The sequence below is a fragment of the Bos taurus genome, chromosome 13 (assembly GCF_002263795.3).
Source record: "Bos taurus isolate L1 Dominette 01449 registration number 42190680 breed Hereford chromosome 13, ARS-UCD2.0, whole genome shotgun sequence".
NCBI lineage: Eukaryota > Metazoa > Chordata > Mammalia > Artiodactyla > Bovidae > Bos > Bos taurus.
Genome location: NC_037340.1, coordinates 47915942 through 47934894, shown reverse-complemented (window position 1 = coordinate 47934894; position 18953 = coordinate 47915942). Strand labels below are relative to the sequence as shown.

The 18953-nt window shown below is 41.3% G+C and overlaps 1 protein-coding gene across 7 annotated transcripts in view; it reads right to left on the bottom strand.

Moving 5' to 3' along the window:
- Nucleotides 1-17954, bottom strand: part of SHLD1 (shieldin complex subunit 1) — a 115717-nt gene extending 97763 nt beyond the window's left edge. For 4 of the 7 annotated variants that reach the window (XM_005214847.5, XM_025000811.2, XM_025000812.2 and 1 more), the window contains exons 1-2: nt 17825-17924; nt 4893-5074 (exon numbers count right to left, since the gene is read on the bottom strand). In XM_005214847.5, coding sequence (XP_005214904.1) covers nt 4893-5070 — 178 coding nt within the window. In that variant the 5' untranslated portion in view covers nt 5071-5074; nt 17825-17924. Of the gene's footprint in view, nt 1-3408; nt 4802-4892; nt 5075-17824 lie in introns of those variants that run through there. The other 3 variants (XM_015474183.3, XM_025000814.2, NM_001046552.2) reach the window with 3 other exon arrangements.
- Between the last annotated feature and the right edge of the window lie 999 nt (nt 17955-18953).

Sequence of the window (18953 nt, the reverse complement as noted above, 5' to 3'; positions counted from 1 at the left end):
AATGCAAGCGGTATGGGTTTGATCCCTGGTCAGGGAACTGGATCCCACATGCTGCAACTAAGGGTCCCATGTGTCAGCAACTAAGACCTGGCGCAGCCAAATAAATAAATATTTAAAAAGAAGAAGAAGAAGGCTTTTGATCTAACAGTGACCTTGACAAGAGCTATTTCCTTGGAGTGATGGAGCTAGAAGCCAGGTTGGAGGGTTTTAGGAGAAACAAGGAAAAGAGAAACTGGAAACAGCAAGTGTAGATGACTTTTTTGAGGGTTTTTCTGTAGCAGAGAACAGAGGAATGAGACTATAACTAGAGGGGAATTTGGGGTCTAGGGTGGTTATTTAGTGAAGATGGGAGCTATTAAAACATGTCTGTACAATCATGAGAATGACCAGTAGAGAAGAAACCCATGATGCAGGAGATTAGCAGAAGTGCCGACGTTGAGCAGATGAAAGTAGACAGGAAGAGAGGAATAGGCAGGGATGGGTCTCCCACAGAAACAAGAGGGAAGAGGGAAGGAAGCTGATGGGTGTGGGGTGTGAGTGTGTGCTCTTCTGAGAGCTTCTGTTTTCTTGATGAAATAGGAAACCAAGAGCAGCTGAGAGAAAGGTTGAAGGAAGTAATGGGGATTTGCAAAGAGAGGAGAAGATACTACACAGTGACCCAGGAGGGTGAACATGTTGGGGAAAATTTGTGTGATGGATGGGCAACAAGGAGGCTCCACTTGAGGTGGGAGGTTATGAATTTAAATGGAACTTGTCATGAAGATGTAGAGAAAAGGGAACCCTTATATGTTGTTGATGAGAATGGAAATTGGTGCAGCCACTAATGTGTGGAGTTTAGCCACTCCACACTAAAACAGTATGGAGTTTTCTCAAAAACCTAAAGCACTGTCATATGACCCAAAAATTCCGCTCCTGGGTATACATCTGAAAAAAACAAAATCAGTAATTCGAGAAGATATATGTACTCCAATATTCACAACAGCACTACTTATAATTGCTAAGATATGGAAGCAACTTAAGTGTCCATCAACAGGTGAATGAAAAAAGAAGATGGAGTATGTATATATCGTGGAATACTACTCAGCCATAAACAAGGACAAAATTTTGCCATTTGCAACAACATGAATGGACTTGGGGAGTATCAGCCTAAGTTAAATGTCAGACCACTTATATACATAGCATTTAAAAAATAAAACAAACTAGTAAGTATAACAAAAAAGAAACAGACACACAGATATAGAGAACAAACTAGTGGTTACTAGTGGGGAGAAGAAGAGCAGGAGGGCTAAGATGCAAAGAGAATTAAGTGGTATAAGTTATTATGCACAAAATAAATACACTATAAGGATATACCATATAATTGGGAATATCACCAATATCTTATAACAGCTGTAAATGGAGTATAACCTTTAAAAATTTTGAATCACTATGTTGTGTACTTGTAACTTATATAATATTGAATGTCAACTATACTTCAAATTATTAAAAAAAAAAAAAAAGGAGTCTCGTCACCGTGGTGGTATGTTAAGAGGCCCAGGAGCTAAACGCATGAAGAGCTGGGTTTCCAAAGCCCACCATGTGCCAGGCATCATGCCTCATACACTTTGACTCTCATTACGGCTGCCCCATGACAAGGTAGGCATTACTATCTCCATCTTACAAATGAGGGAACCTACACAGAGAGGCCAAACGATGTACCCAAACCACAGAAAAAAGCAGAACCAGAACTCAAACCAGGCAGTCTATGCAGCACGACTACCACCCATGCTATGCAAAACAGCTGTCTCAGATTGGAGTACTCCTTTCCATTTTCAGACCTTTATAACGGCTTCCAAAATAATCTTTTTTCAATGAAATGGGTAGATTTTAAATCCAATATAAACCTTTCAACAGTCACCTCAATTCAAAGTAGTTAACAATTGTTCTCTTGGGGATGAGAAGTAATGCAGAGCCACCAGGTTGGGAAGGAAAGAGCAAAGGTTAAATAAACTACAATCCTGAGCCTAGAAGAAAAAGGATAAGAAATAAGTTAGTTCTTGCTTAGAACTAAAGGAGGCTGACTGATCCCAATTACTATGTCCTAAAAATCAGAATAGATCTTCAATAAATGGTGTTGGGAAAACTGGACAGTTACATGTAAAAGAATGAAATTAGAACACTTCCTAACACCATACACAAAGATAAACTCAAAATGGATTAAAGACGTAAATGTAAGAGCAGAAACTATAAAACTCTTAGAGGAAAACATAGGCAGACCACTCGATGACATAAATCAAAGTAAGATCCTCTATGACCCGCATCCTAGAGTAACAGAAATAAAAACAAAAGTAAACAAGTGGGACCTGATTAAACTTAAAAACTTTTGCACAGCCAAAGAAACTATAAACAAGGTGAAAAGACAAGCCTCAGAGTGGGAGAAAATAATAGCAAATGAAACAACTGACAAAGGATTAATTCCAAAATATGCAAGCAGCTCATGCAACTCAATACCAGAAAAACAAACAACCCAATCAAAAAGTGGGGAAAAGACCTAAATAGATAAACAGACATTTCTCCAAAGAAGACATACAGATGGCTAACAAACACATGAAAAGATGGTCAACATCACTCATTATTAGAGAAATGTAAATCAAAATTACAAAGAGATATCACCTCACACTGGTCAGAACGGCCCTCATCAAAAAGTCTACAAACAACAAATGCTGGAGAGGATGTGGAGGAGAGGGTGTGGAGAAAAGGCAACGCTCTTGCACTGTTGATGGGAATGTAAATTTATATAGCTGCTATGGAAGACGTATGGAGATTCCTTAAAAAACTAGGAATAAAACCACCATTAGATCAGATCAGATCAGATCAGTCGCTCAGTCGTGTCCGACTCTTTGCGACCCCATGAATCGAAGCACACCAGGCCTCCCTGTCCATCACCAACTCCCGGAGTTCACTCAGACTCACATCCATCGAGTCAGTGATGCCATCCAGCCATCTCATTCTCTGTTGTCCCCTTCTCCTCCTGCCCCCAATCCCTCCCAGCATCACAGTCTTTTCCAATGAGTCAACTCTTCGCATGAGGTGGCCAAAGTACTGGAGTCATAGGACCCAGCAATCCCACTCCTAGGCATATACCCTGAGGAAACCAAAATTGAAAGAGACACATATATCCCATTGTTCATTGCAGCACTATTTACAATAGCTAGAACATGGAAGCAACCTAGATGCCCATCAACAAATGAATGGATAAAGAAGTTGTGGTACATATACACAATGGAATATTACTCAGCCATAAAAAGGAATGCATTTGAGTCAATTCTAATGAGGTGGATAAACCTAGAACCTATTATACAGAGTGAAGTGAGTCAGAAAGATAAAGATAAATACCATATTCTAACACATATATACGGAATCTAGAAAAATGGTACTGAAGAATTTATTTACAGGGCGACAATGGAGAAACAGACATAGAAAATAGACAAATGGACATGGGGAAAGGGGAGGAGAGGGTGAGATGAATAGAAAGAGTAACATGGAAAGTTACATTACCATATGTAAAATAGATAGCCAACGGGAATTTGCTGTATGGCTCAGGAAATTCAAACAGGGGCTCTGTATCAACCTAGATGGGTGGGACGGGGAGGGAGCTTCTAAAGGGAGGGGATATATGTATACCTATGGCTGATTCATGTTGAGGTTTGACAGAAAACTGCAAAATTCTGTAAAGTAATTATCCTTCAATAAAAAATTAATTAATTAAAAAAAATCAGAACAGAAACATAAAGGAGTTTAAAAGTATTTTTTTCCCACAGGATTCTTAAAGACAATGATAGGCACACACCTTACTTGCTGGCAACGCGGACGATGTTGCCAGATGATGAACTCATCATCTTTACGGCCAACATTTTCTCAGTGCCTGAGTGCTCTTTAAAAATACATATTTGGAAATAAATACAATTTTCCACATTAGAAAAAAATATTATTTGGGTTTCTTAATATTAACAACAACAGTAACAATAGCACCAGAATAACAGCAACTGACTATGTATGGCAAACACTATGATGGGTCCCTGATACTGTTCCCTGAGTTAAACCTACTCCACGAGGCAAGCATTCTGATCCCCATTCTGTAGACAATCCTAGAGCTCAGAGGGGTTAAGAAATACGACCCAAGTCACATAACCAGTAAGTGGCAGAACTCTGAATCTGCGAACATCTGGGCCTGGATTAGGCAATAAACAGGGAGGAGACAGGCTTACAACCAGAAATAGTCACTAATTAGGTCAAAGAACTGTCACTAAACTTAAATAATACACTTTTAAGCAATTCAGTCCGGGAAACTTACAAAAGGGTTGTTACCTAAATTCAGAGTATACTTCGTAAGAGAAACACCAAAGTCTCCATGACACACAACAGGCCCACATGGCTATTTTCTGAAGTTTTTTTTTCTTTTAATTGGAGGCCAATTACTTTACAATATTGTCGTTGTTTTTGCCATACATTGACATGAATCAGCCATGGGTGTACACGTGTTCCCCATCTTGAACCACCCTCCCACTGCCTTCTTTCTGAAATTTTAAAAGAACAAAACAAAACAAAAAAAAACAATTCCACTCTCCCTATTGAACCAAGTGTTCCCTGCCTCTAAATGTATTTGGATGGAGATCAGAAAGAGACTCAGACAAAAGGGCCTCCAGGAAACCACTCCTAGCCCTGGTTTCACCAGGGAGGCTGTCCTTTGAAGTCTCTCCCAACAGTTTCACTTAGATGTTTTTCTCTCCAAGACAAGGAATGATTCCTCAGAGATCCACCACTGGAAGGCAGAGAAACAAACTGTCACATACGGGTATGTCAGGAGGTTTTTGTTTGTTTAATATTAGTTTGCTTTAAACTTTGCTTCTTACCTGGATCCACATCAGAAGAGCAAGGAATAGAACAAGCTTCCTCAGAACTAAAAGCCTCACTGTTGGTCTGCTGGCTGGGTCTCTGCAACACATAATCCCTTATGTCATAAGCTGATGGCAGGTCCAAAGCATTGCTCTCCTCTGTCTGGCTACCTGGAGTGGTCTCCTGGGTTGCCATAGTCCTGCATGAAAAAAATGAGACAATTCAATATAGAAGGCATTGCATGAGAGAAGCCTCCATTACAGCCATGGCTTAAAGCACCTTAAAGGCCAAACAACAGTAGAATCAGAATAATTTACTTTCCTGTTATTAATGGTTTTGTCTTCATTTTAGACCCAGTATTTGTTCACTGCTGCTACTGCTACTGCTAAGTCACTTCAGTCGTGTCCGACTCTGTGTGACCCCATAGACAGCAGCCCACCAGGCTCCCCCGTCCCTGGGATTCTCCAGGCAAGAACACTGGAGTGGGTTGCCATTTCCTTCTCCAATGCATGAAAGTGAAAAGTGAAAGTGAAGTCGCTCAATCATATCCGACTCTTAGCGACCCCATGGACTGAAGCCTTCCAGGCTCCTCCATCCATGGGATTCTCCAGGCAAGAGTACTGGAGTGGGGTGCCATTGCCTTCTCCGATTTGTTCACTATGTCTCTCCATTATGAGAAATAAATAATTCTCAGTACAGAAAGAAACCATGAATAATATCAACTGGAAAATGAACTGCATATCTGATAAGGATGAAATACTGTGCAGCAGTACAATCCAAGGTCTGAATAAATATTTAACAATATGGGAAACTGTCCATGATATAGTAAATGGAAAAAGATTTAAAAACTACAGATTTTATAAAATATCATGTGTGAGATGCGTGTGTATGAAATATACAGACCTATAGCTAGAAAGGGCTTCCCAGGTGGCACTAGTGGTAAAGAACCCACCTTTCAAAGCAGGAGACGTAAGAGACTCTAGTTCAACCCCTGGGATGGGAAGATCCCCTGGAGGAGGGCATGGCAACCCACTCCAGTATTCTTGCCTGGAGAATCTCATGAACAGAAGAGCCTGCAGGGCTACAGTCGATAGAATTGCAAAGAAGGGGACACAACTGAAGCAACTTAGCATGTATGTACACACCTACATAGGTAGAAAAAACAAGTCTGGAAGGGTATGAAAAGTAAAAGTGAAAGTGTTAGTAGCTCAGTCATGTCCAACTCTTTGTGACCCCACGGACTGCCTGCCAGGCTCCTCAGTCCATGGAATTCACCAGTATACTCCATCTTAATTCCAGTGATAATTAATTCAGTGGTTTAATTCCTGGATGAAAGTGAAAGTGGAGAGTGAAAAAGTTGGCTTAAAGCTCAACATTCAGAAAACGAAGATTATGGCATCTGGTCCCATCACTTCATGGGAAGTAGATGGGGAACAGAGGAAACAGTGTCAGACTTTACTTTTGGGGGCTCCAAAATCACTGCAGATGGTGACTGCAGCCATGAAATTAAAAGACGCTTGCTCCTTGGAAGGAAAGTTATGACCAACCTAGATAGCATATTCAAAAGCAGAGACATTACTTTGCCAACAAAGGTCTGTCTAGTCAAGGCTATGGTTTTTCCTGTGGTCATGTATGGATGTGAGAGTTGGACTGTGAAGAAGGCTGAGCACCGAAGAATTGATGCTTTTGAACTGTGGTGTTGGAGAAGACTCTTGAGAGTCCCTTGGACTGCAAGGAGATCCAACCAGTCCATTCTAAGGGAGATCAGTCCTGGGTGTTCTTTGGAAGGACTGATGCTGAGGCTGAAACTCCAATACTTTGGCCACCTCATGTGAAGAGTTGACTCATTGGAAAAGACCCTGATGCTGGGAGGGATTGAGGGCAGGAGGAGAAGGGGACGACAGAGGATGAGATGGCTGGATGGTATCATCAACTCAACGCACGTGAGCTTGGGTGAACTCTGGGAGTTGGTGATGGACAGGGAGGCCTGGTATGCTGCGATTCATGGGGTCTCAAAGAGTCAGACACGACTGAGCGACTGAACTGAACTGAACTGAATTCCTGGGTAGTGAGATTACAGATGACTTGCATCTTCTTCTGTAACCTTCAGACAACTGTTAACATGCCAGGCCTCGAGGATACAAAGGTGAGTATGATAGATATTTCCTTTGAGTTGCTTACGTTTGGATGACCCAAACACAGAGACAGACAATGCTAACACCATGATAAGGTGGAGAGACACCCAGAGAGGGGCAGTGGGCCTTCTGGAGGAGACTGTCCCCAGGCATGGGGCAGGCCATGGCTGGCTCCCAGAAGAACCAGCTTGGCCCACTCCAAGTAGCAAGGGGTGTCGGGAGTGTGAAGTGAGAGTCAAGGACAGTCACATATTGGTTAACCGGGGAGGGAAAAACCTGTGGTTGCAGATAGATGGCCATGGGACCTCTGCTCTTCCTTACCACCTCTAGGAAGGACAGCAAGGCCTGGACTTGTCAACAACTTAGATACACACATTCTCTAGCTGAGCTCTGAAAACCTCAAAGGCAGCTTACTTTGGTTCACCACTTGGACATTTCTTGTTAAAAACTAGGTGTCCCTTACCCCACCTGGTTGATGTCTACCTGAGGGCTGGAAGGCTCTTTGTCAGCCCTGCCCACCTCTCTGTAAAGTAATTATGGGCCTGGGAAGATCATGGACCCTCTGCTACTCTCTGCCTCATCAGCTGTCATCAGTAAACCTTACTAAGGTCAACATTATGCCTTGTGACTGCCATGGGCCATCAAGCACCATGAAGAGAAGACACGTGGTCAGATCTGCAGATTTGGCAGCTGAACAGCAACAGACTTGCAGGGCCTAAGTAAGCCCAGTGGCAGGCAATTTCAGAAGCAACAGGAATTCAGTCACCTGCTGTGGTCCCAGGGAGGAAGAGCATGTGAATGAGGGCAGGACACTAGCAGCCAAGAGCAGAGGGCAGGTTAAGAACATATTTAGGAACAGAGATGAGAGTCAAACTTAATAACTAAATGGATAAAGGGGCTAAAGAGGAACCAGGAGTCAACAAGGAGTGACAGCTTCAGTGATGGGGCTATATTATCAATTGACTTAGAGCAGACAGGAGAAACACAGGCTTGGGAGGAGCAGTATTCCAAACTATGGAATACTATCCAGCTGTTAAAATGACAGTCAGAACTTGAAAGATGTATGTCTGAATGACAGAAGCAATTTCAGAATAACATGAACAGTATACTAATATGAGAAGTTAACATTTATTGAGTGCTTATTGGATGCCAGGCACTGTGCTAAGAGCTTCCTCCACAACAGTCCTATGAGGCAGGTAATTTTATTACATATCACCCTCATTTACAGTCAGATAGTCAGTTCCCAAACACAGCAGAAGCAGAGTAACTCACCCAAGGAAACCTGTGTAGAAAGCATCAACCTAGGATGAACCCAGCTCTAAGACCTGCCAGCCTTCTGTGCCTCAGAGCCTCCTGACTGCAGCCCAAGCTACCACCTGATCAGGCAAAAATAGGGAGGTATAAAAACAAATAAACAGAGAGACATGGCGAGATCATTCTTGTCTGAGGGCACCCAGTCACATGCCATTGTGGACATTCCTTTAGGCAGACAGTGAGCCAAGACATCAGCCGATTGTTTCTGAAAGGAGTGATCAAGGTTCCCAAAGAAGTAAGAACATCCTGTCTTTGCACAGGTGCTGAATTAGCCTACTAAGCCTGAAATTTCAGCAAACATATCTGCTGCAGGCATCTGTGGCTCCTCCTTCTGCTCTCATCTTACCAAACACTGCTCTAGAGGCTTCTGGAAAGGAACAAGCAGGTCAGTGAATGACAACCAAGTATCCTGCCTGCCTACAAAGGTGCCTTGGAATCAGCCAAGGGTCTCCTGCATTGCAGGCAGATTCTTAACCAACTGAGCTATCAGGGAAGCCACATATATACAATGTAATATTCTGCCATATAAAAGAGTAAATCTTGCCATTTGCAGCAATGTGAATGGACCTAGAGGGCATAATAAATGAAATGAGTCAGAGAAAGACAAATACTTTATGATCTCTCTTATATGTAGAATCCAAAAAAGCTTTATATGTATTATATAATGTATTCACATGTGGCTTCCCTGATAGCTCAGTTGGTTTTGGTTTTGGATTAAAAAAATCACTGCCAAGACCTATACGGTATAGGAATTTTACTTTTTTAGGTCTTAAATTCAAGTCTTTAATCCATTTGAGTTAATTTTTGCGTATAGTCGTCCAGTTTCATTCTTTTGCATGTGGCTGCCAATTCTCCCAGCACCATATATTGAAAAGACTATCCTTTCCCCATTGAATATGCTTGTCTCCTTTATCATAAACTAACTGATCATCTATGTATAGGCTTATTTCTGAACTCTCTATTCTGTTCTACTGATTTATGTGTGTATGCCAATACCATACTGTTTTAATTATTATAGCTTTGTAATATAAATCAGAGAGCATGATACCTGAAGCTTCATTCTCAAGATTGCTATGGCTATTCAGCATCTTTCATAGTTCCACAAATTTTAGTATTTTGTTGTTGTTGTTTTATTACTGTGAAAAATGTCATTGGGATTTTGATAGATATTGCACTGAATATGCATATGGTTTGGGGTAGCATGGACATTTTAATATTAATTCTTTCAATCCATGAGCACAGAATCTTTCCATGTATTTGTGTCTTCTTTAATTTCTTTCATTAATATCTTGTAGTTTTTACTATACAGATCTTTCATTTTCTTGGTTAAATTTATTCCTAGGTAAAAACAAAAAAATTTTAAGAAGAAAATTTATTCCAAGGTATTTTATTCTTTTTGATGCAACTGTAAATGGGATTGTAGTCTTAATTTCTCTTTTCAATAGTTCACTATGTAACAGATTTTTTTGTGTTGATTTTATATCTCACAACTTTGCTGAATGTATTAATTCCAATAGTTTGTTGACAGAGGTTTTAGGTTTTCCATTCATAATATCATGTCATTTGCAAACAGTGACAGTTTTACTTCTTTTCCAATTGAGATGCCTTTCACTTCTTTTCTTGCCTAATTGCTCTGGCTATAACTTCCAATCCTATGTTGAACAGAAGTGGCAAGTGTAGCCATCATTGTCTTGTTCCTGATCTTAGCTGTGGGCTTGTCACACATGGTCTTTGCCTAGATTTCACAATTAACATTTTACTATGATTCTCTTTTTCAGATACAGCTATCCAACCCTCTATTACTCTGTCAATTCACCTTATTTTTATACATATTTCCATTTAAAAATTGATAATAATGAAAGCTTCTGAGGGGATGCTTAAGATATAATCAGTTTGCATTTTCAAAGGCTTGCTCTGTCAGAGGAGAGTAAACATGAAGCAGGGAACACAGCTAGGAAGATTTCAGAAATGCCCGAAGATATGCAGGAGCTCTGGAGTTGGAGAGACAGACCTCATATTTTAGCTGTCATCCTGGGCAAGTCACTTAACCTCAGTTTCCTCATCTATAAAAATGGTTGTCATAAGAATTATACAAAATGTATGCACATAAAATACTTAGTATAGTCTCTGCATTCAATAATGGCTAGCTCCAAGAAGTAAAAATAGTAATAATTAAAAAACAAATCATAAGCTCCTCTCTTCCCAGACTATCACCAGCCCATTTGCCCCTCTATTTCCCATTCTGCAGCCATCTTGCTTCTTTACCAGTATATTTTACGGTCCACAATCTTATTAATACCCTGATCTTCCCCACTCTGCCCATCCTGTCTTTTCCTCAACTATCTACCTACTGGACATGAGAGTCATCAAACAGGTGAGGGCAGACTGACTCACTCTAACTATCTGAGTACCCACATATAATGGGCTGTCTGGCCAAATAAATCCCGAGGTGTTTATCTCATAACTTCCTCTCAGTCCCCTGCTTTTAAAAAATATTTACTTATTTGGATGCCCCAGGTTTTAGTTGCTGCATGTGGAATCTAGTTTCCTGACCAGCGATCAAACCCAGGCCCTGTGCATTGTTAGCACAGAACCTTAGCCACTGGACCAAAGGAAAGTCCCTCAACACTTTCAGGTTTTCTCTGAGTGAGTGAGTGAAGTCGCTCAGTCATGTCCGACTCTTTGCGACCCCATGGCCTGTAGTCTATCAGGCTCCTCCATCCACGGGATTTTCCAGGCAATAGTACTGGAATGGGTTGCCATATCCTTCTCCAGGGTATCTTCCCGACCCAGGGATCGAACATGGATCTCCCTCATTTTAGACAGATGCTTTACCGTCTGAGCCACCAGGGAAGTCCTTATGTTTTCTCTACTCTTCTTCAATGACCGTCCCCATCACTCTAACAACTTCCTCTTCATTTCAATAGATCATCTTACTACCCAAATGACAAGGAAATAGAATCCAGCAGAGGAACTTCATTTCCATCAAAACATAATAAAGGCTCCCGTATCTGCGTTCAGTCATGTCCAACTCTTTGCAACCCCACGGACTTGCAAGGCTCTTCTGTCCATGGAATTTTTCCAGGCAAGAATACTAGAGCAGGTTGCCATTCCCTTCTCCAGGGAATCTTCCTGACCTAGGGATGGAACCTGGGTCTCCTAAATTGCAGACAGATTCTTTACCATTTGAGCCAAGCTATCCCTTATGTGGCAAAGGCCAACAACTATACCTGGGTTTTAGATTCAACTCTCTGGACCTTTCCAGAAGCCTTAAGTGATGATAATCCCTTCTCTGGCTTCTGTTTCACTGGATCTTCACTTACACTTTTTAAATCGCTCTCATTTTCAATAAAAACTGGTATATAAAAGAATGTCCTTATTCTTTGGAATGGTACCCAAATATTTTAGTTTTAGAGAAACATGATGTCTGCAACATATTCATATATATTTTTGTTGTTGTTCAGTCAGTCAGACATGTCTGACTCTTTGTGACCCCATGGACTGCAGCATGCCAGGCTTCCCTGTCCATCACCAACTCCTGGAGTTTGCTCCATAAGTTTGCAAACTCATGTCCGTTGAGTCCATAATGCCATCCAAGCATCTCATCCTCTGTTGCCCTCTTCTCCTTCTGCCCTCAATCTTTCCCAGAATCAGAGTCTTTTCCAATGAATCAGCTCTTCGCATCAGGAGGCCAAAGTATTGGAGCTTCAGCTTCAGCATCAGTCCTTCCAATAAATATTCAGGGTTCCTTTTCCTTTAGGATTGACTAGCTTGATCTCTTTGCTTGATCTCTTTGCTTGATCTCCTTGCTTGATCTCCTTTTCCTTTAGGATTGACTGCTTGATCTCCCCTATCCAAGGGACTCTCAACAGCCTTACAAATAGCTAAGAAGAGAAGAGAAAGTAAAAAGGCAAAGGATAAAAGAAAAGATACCCATCTGAATGCAGAGTTCCAAAGAATAGCAAGGAGACATAAGAAAGCCTTCTTAAGTGAACAATGCAAAGAAACAGAGGAAAGCAACAGAATGGAAAACACTAGTGATCTCTTTAAGAAAATAAGAGATACCAAGGGAACACTTCATGCAAAGATGGGCAAAATAAAGGACAGAAATGGCAAGGACCTAACAGAAGGAGGAGGTATTTAGAAGAGGTGGCAAGAATACACAGAACTATACAAAAAAGATCTTAATGGCCTGGATAACCACAATGGTGTGGTCACTCACCTAGAGTCAGATATCCTGGAGTGTGAAGGCAAGTGGGCTTTAAGAAGCATTAATATGAACAAAGTTAGTGGAAGTGTTGAAATTCAAGCTGAGCTGTTTAAAATCCTAAAAGATTATGTTGTTAAAGTGTTGTACCCAATATGCCAGCAAATTTGGAAAACTCAGCAGTGGCCACAGGACTGGAAAAGTCAGCTTTCATTCCAATCCCAAAGAAGAACAATGCCAAAGAATGTTCAAACTACCCACAATTACATTCATTTTGCATGCTAGCAAGGTAATGCTCAAAATCCTTCAAGCTAGGCTTCAACAATATATGAACTGAGAACTTCCAGATATATGTACATGTATAGGAGAGACAATGATAAAGTAAATGGGGCAAGTGTAGACAATTGGTGAATCTGGAAAATGTTATTTGAGAGTTCCTTGTACTAGTCTTGCAATTTTCTGAAAGGGTATAATTATATCAATATGAAAAGTTGTCAAGAAAGTAAAGCAAAAAGAAAACCTTTGACAACTGCCTTCCTTACAGCCAATCTCCTCTCACTTCCACAGACTTCTCAGGAGTCTAGAATTGGCTCATTTCCTCATCTCCACCAACTCAGTCTCTCCACCATAACTTCTAGAAACTCCTTCTGACATTCTTTCTTTACTTTTCAGGAAGCCACTCATCGGACTGACATCCCATCTCTGCCTGCTCTGTGGTTCATCTTCCATCTCCAACTGGACTTCTTCAAGGATCAGTCCAAGGCTTTCTCCTCTTCTTTACTCCTCTGAAACATTAATTACCACTCAGAAATGTCTAGCCTAGTTCCCCAACCTCCTTTCTTTCTGTCAGGTTTTCCAACAAGCCCTGTTTCTTCCCACTGAACCTATCCTTCCTTCTTGTAGATAACTATTCTAAAAAATGGAAGAGGAGGGAATACTTCCAAGTTTACTGTATGAGCCCAGTATTATCCTAACACCAAAACTAGACAAAGACATCACAAGAAAACTATAGACAAATATTATGAATACAGACAAAACTAGCAACATATAAAAAGGATTATACTCTGTGATCAAGCAGAACTTACCCCAAAAATGCAAAGTTACTTTAACATCTGCAAATCAATGTAATACACTATAATAGAATAAGGGACAAAAACCACAACAGACACACACACACACACACAATAATTTGACAAAGTCAAATACCCACTTGCTATCAAAACACTCAGTAAGCTAGGAATAGAAGGGAACGTCCTCAATCTGATAAAGAGTAATTTTTTTTTCTGGCCACTCATTGCAGCATGCACAACTTCCCCTAACCAAGGACCAAACCCATGTCCCCTAGCCACTGGACCACCAGGGAAGTCCTAAAGGGCATTTTTTTTTTTTTTCTAACGGGAATTTTTGAAAAACCTATAGCTAGCATGGAACTTAATGGTGCAAGACTGAATGCTTTTGTGTTAAGATTGGCAACAATATTAACTGCTTTCGTCATTTCTATACAACATTCTACTGAAGGTTTGAGCTGCACAATTAGGCAAGAAAATGAAATAAAAATTTTCCAGCTTGGACAAAGAAAAGTAAAACTATTTCTATTAGCAGAAGACATGATCTTATGTATCAGAGAAGACAACGGCAACCCACTCCAGTACTCTTGCCTGGAGAATCCCATGGACGGAGGAGCCTGGTAGGCTGCAGTCCATGGGGTCGCGAAGAGTTGGACACGACTGAGCGACTTCACTTTCACTTTTCACTTTCATGCATTGGAGAAGGAAATGGCAACCCACTCCAGTGTTCTTGCCTGGAGAACACTTTTCACTTTCATGCATTGGAGAAGGAAATGGCAACCCACTCCAGTGTTCTTGCCTGGAGAATCCCAGGGACGGCGGAGCCTGGTGGGCTGCCGTCTATGGGGTCACACAGAGTCGGACACGACTGAAGTGACTTAGCAGTAGCAGCATGATCTTTTGTATAGAAAGTCCCAATGAATCCACTTAAAAAAAACTAGTGGAAAAAAAAAAAAAAAAACTAGTCGAATAACTAAACAAGTTAATCAAGGTTGCAGGATACAAAGATCAATACAGAAAAATGATTTGTATGTATATACACTAGCAGTAAACAATCTAAAAATGAAATTAGGACTTCCCTGGTGGTCCAGTGGTTAAGAATTTGTCTGCCAATGCAGCGATACAGCTTTGACCCCTGGTCCAAGAAGATCCCACATGCCTCGGGGCAACTAAGCCTTTGCATCACAACTACTTAGCCTGTGCTCTAGAGCCCATGTTCTACAACAAAAGAAGTCACCACAACGAGAAGCCCATGCACTGCAACTGGAGACTAGCCCCAACCCGTCGCAACTAGAGAAAGCCCACGCAAAGCAACAAAGACCCAGTGCAGCCAAAGATAAATAAAATAAACAAATATAAATTGTAAAAAAGATAAAAATAAAATAATAATATAATTTCCTTTATAAAAGCATAAAAAGAATAAAATACTGTAGCTCAGTCAGTAAAGACTCTGCCTGCAATGCAGGAGACCTGAGTTCTCTTCCTGGGTTGGGAAGAACTCCTGGAGAAGGAAATGGCAACCCACTCCAGGATTCTTGCCTGGAGAATCCCATGGACAGAGGAGCCTGGTGGGCTCCATGAGTCCATGAGGTCTCAAGAGTTGGACACAACTTAGCAACTAAACCACCATACATTTAATGAAAAATATGTAAGGCATGTACACTGAAAACTATTTTAAAATATTGAAAGAAACTAAAGATCTAAGTGAATGGAAAGACATTCTATGTTCACAGAATAGAACACTTACTATTTTAAAATGACAATATTGCCCAAATTGATGTATGGATGAATACAATTCTTATAAAATTTGTTGGCTTTTTTTTAAATTTGCAGATGCTGACAAAACTATTTTAAAACTTCATATGGAAATGCAAGGGGTCCATAAAGCCGAACAATCTTAAAAACAAAGAACACAAAGTTATAGTATCCATACTTTTCGATTTCAAAACCAACTACAAACAAACAAACCACCAACTACAAGCTTCAGTAATCAAGGCTGTAGTATTGAAATAAGGACAGTCATAAAGGTCAATGTAATAAAATTGAGAGTTTTGATGTAAAATTTTATATTTATGGTCAACTCATTTTCTCCAGCATCCAAGACAATTCCACAGGACAAAAACAGTCTTTTCAACACTGAGACAACTGGATCTCCATATACAAAAAAAGATAAAATAGCTCAAGTACTTTGGAAAACAGTTTAGCAGTTCCTCAGTTGTTAGAGTTACACTTGGATCAGGCAATTCCATTCCTAGGTATCAATATATATGTTCAAGAGAAATAAAAACATGTGTCTGCACAAACTGTACACAGATGTTCATGTGTGCATGCATGCTCAGTTGCTTAGTCATATTTGACTCTTGAGACCCCACGGACTATAGTCCGCCAGGCTCCTCTACTCATGGGACTTTCTGAGCAAGAATACTGGAATGAGTTGTTATTTCCTCCTCCAGGGGATCTTCCCTACCCAGGGAACAAACCTGAGTCTCTTAAGTAGCCTGCATTGACAGGCAATTTCTTTACCAATGAGCCACCTCAGAAGCCCCCACAGATGTTCATAGCAGCTTTATTTATAAGAGCTAAAAGGGGGAAATAATCCAAATATCCATCAACTGATGAACAGATGAATAAAATGCAGGGGGCACTAGTGGTAAAATGCCTTATGGCAGGAAAAAAAAAAAAAAAAGAGGAATTAAAGAGCCTCTTGATGAAGGTGAAAGAGGAGAGGGAAAAAGCTGGCTTAAAACTCAACATTCAAAAAAAGGTCATGGCATCTGGTCCCATCACTTCATGACAAACAGATGGGGAAACAATGGAAACAGTGACAGACTTTATTTTCTTGGGCTCCAAAATCACTGTGAAAGATGACTGCAGCCATGAAATTAAAATTTCATTCTTCCTTGGAAGAAAAGCTATGACAAACCTAGACAGCATATTAAAAAGTAGAGACATTACTTTGTCAGCAAAGGTCCATCTAGTCAAAGCTATGGTTTTTCCGGTAGTCATGTATGGATGTGAGAGTTGGACCATAAAGAAGGCTGAGCACCAAAGCATTGATGCTTTTGAACTGTGGTGTTGGAGAAGACTCTTGAGAGTTCTTTGGACTGCAAAGAGATCAAACCAGTCAATCCTAAAGGAAATCAACCCGGAATATTCATTGGAAGGATTGATGCTGAAGCTGAAGCTCCAATACTTTGGCCACCTGATGCAAACAGCTAACTCATTAGAAAAGACCCTGATGCTGGGAAAGACTGAAGGCAGGAGAAGGGGAGGACAGAGGAGGAGATGTTTGGAAGGTATCACTGACTCAATGGATTTGAGTTTGAGCAAACTCTGGGAGATGGTGAAGGACAGGCAAGCCTCGCGTCCTGTGGTTCACGGGGTTGCAAACAGTCAGACACGACTGAGCGACTGAAGGACAACAACTAGTGGTAAAGAACCCGCCTACCAATGCAGGAGATGTAAGAGATGCTGACTCAATCCCTGGGTGGGGAAGATCCCCTGGAGAAGGGCATGGCAAACCACTCCACTATACTTGCCTACAGAATCCCATTGATAGGGAAGCCTAGAGGGTTATGGGACATAGGGTGGCACTGAAGCAATTTAGCAAGAACACACACATATGAATATAAGGAATATTTTTCTGCAGTAAAGGAATTAAGTTCCAATACATGCTAGCACAAGAACAAACTTTTAAAACATTATACTTGGTGAAAGAAGCTACTCAAGAAAGACCACACGTTGTATGATGGCATTTATATCAAATATGCAAACAAACCTATAGAGACAAAAAGTAGACTAGTAATTGCCTAGGACTCTAGGGCCTCAGAAGGAAGCCCTTCTGAATAGAAAGTGACTGCTAATTGATAACAGGGTTTTTCTTAGAGGTGATGAAAATATTCTAAAATTAGACTGTGATGATGGATGCACAATCCTGGGGATATACGAAAAACCACGAGATTTTACAGTTTAAATAAGCAAATTTTATAATACGTGAATTATAGTTTGGAAAAGTTACTTTTAAAAAAGAACCAAAGCTCATCTAGACACGCAAATTCTGGGGCTTCCGCAAAGGGTTGGCTGCAGAGGCCGTGCAAGGTGGGGGTAGGAGGGGTTTGGGAACTTGCCAGGGAAAGCGGCCATAACTTCCCAATTATTAAAGAACGGTGTCCTAATTGCCTAGAGAATCCCCGAGATGCCTCGCGGAGAGCCCCCTCCCTCCCTACCTCCTCTCAATCGAAAGCCTTCAAGAGTCCACAGAGAAAACTAGCCCAGAAAAGTCGCCGGGTCCCAGTTGCACTCACCACCGGGCAGTAGCTGCAGTCTGGAACCGGAAGCGGTTGCGCCACGTTTGTTATGGGAAAAGTGAGGTTTGAAAGGAAGTCACCAGAACCATCTTTACTTAGGGCAGGGAAGAAAGGGGAAAGGCAATTACGGGCATCTTGACTGAGGGCATTGGCTGTCGATGATGCGTTCCTGGAAGGAGTAGTTTGTTCGATTTCTAGAGGTTTATTGATCAATGTGCTTGAAAGTGAAAGTCGCTCGGTCGTGTCCGACTCTTTGCGACCCCATGGACTATACAGTCCGTGGAATTCTCCAGGTCAGAATACTGAGGTGGGTAGCCTTTCCCTTCTCTAGCGGATCCTCCCAACCCAGGGATCAAACTCGGTTTCCCGCATTGCAGGGGGGATTGTTTACCAGCTGAGCTATAAGGGAAGCCCAAGAATACTGGAATAGGTAGCCTATCCCTTCTCCCGAAGATCTTCCCAACCCAGGAATCAAACTGAGGTCTTCTGCAATGCAGGCAAGTTTTTTACCAAATGAGCTATCAGGGAAGCCTGGTGTGCTTGGTAGACAGGAAATGGCATAGGAAAAATGTTTTAAATATTTAAAAACCTGAATGTATATGTTAAAAAAAAAAAAGTGTAGTGAAATTAACAAAAAGAATGTTAATATTTCAACATGTTGCATTCAACTCAGTTCAGTTCAATTCAGTCGCTCAGTCGTGTCCGACTCTTTGCGACCCCATGAATCGCAGCACGCCAGGCGTCCCTGTCCATCACCAACTCCTGGAGTTCACCCAGACTCATGTCCATTGAGTCAGTGATGCCATCCAGCCATCTCATCCTCTGTCATCCCCTTCTCCTCTTGCCCCCAATCCCTGCCAGCATCAGAGTCTTTCCCAATGAGTCAACTCTTCACATGAGGTGGCCAAAGTACTGGAGTTTCAGCTTTAGCATCATTCCTTCCAAAGAAATCCCAGGGCTGATCTCCTTCAGAATGGACTGGTTGGATCTCCTTGCAGTCCAAGGGACTCTCAAGAGTCTTCTCCAACACCACAGTTCAAAGGCATCA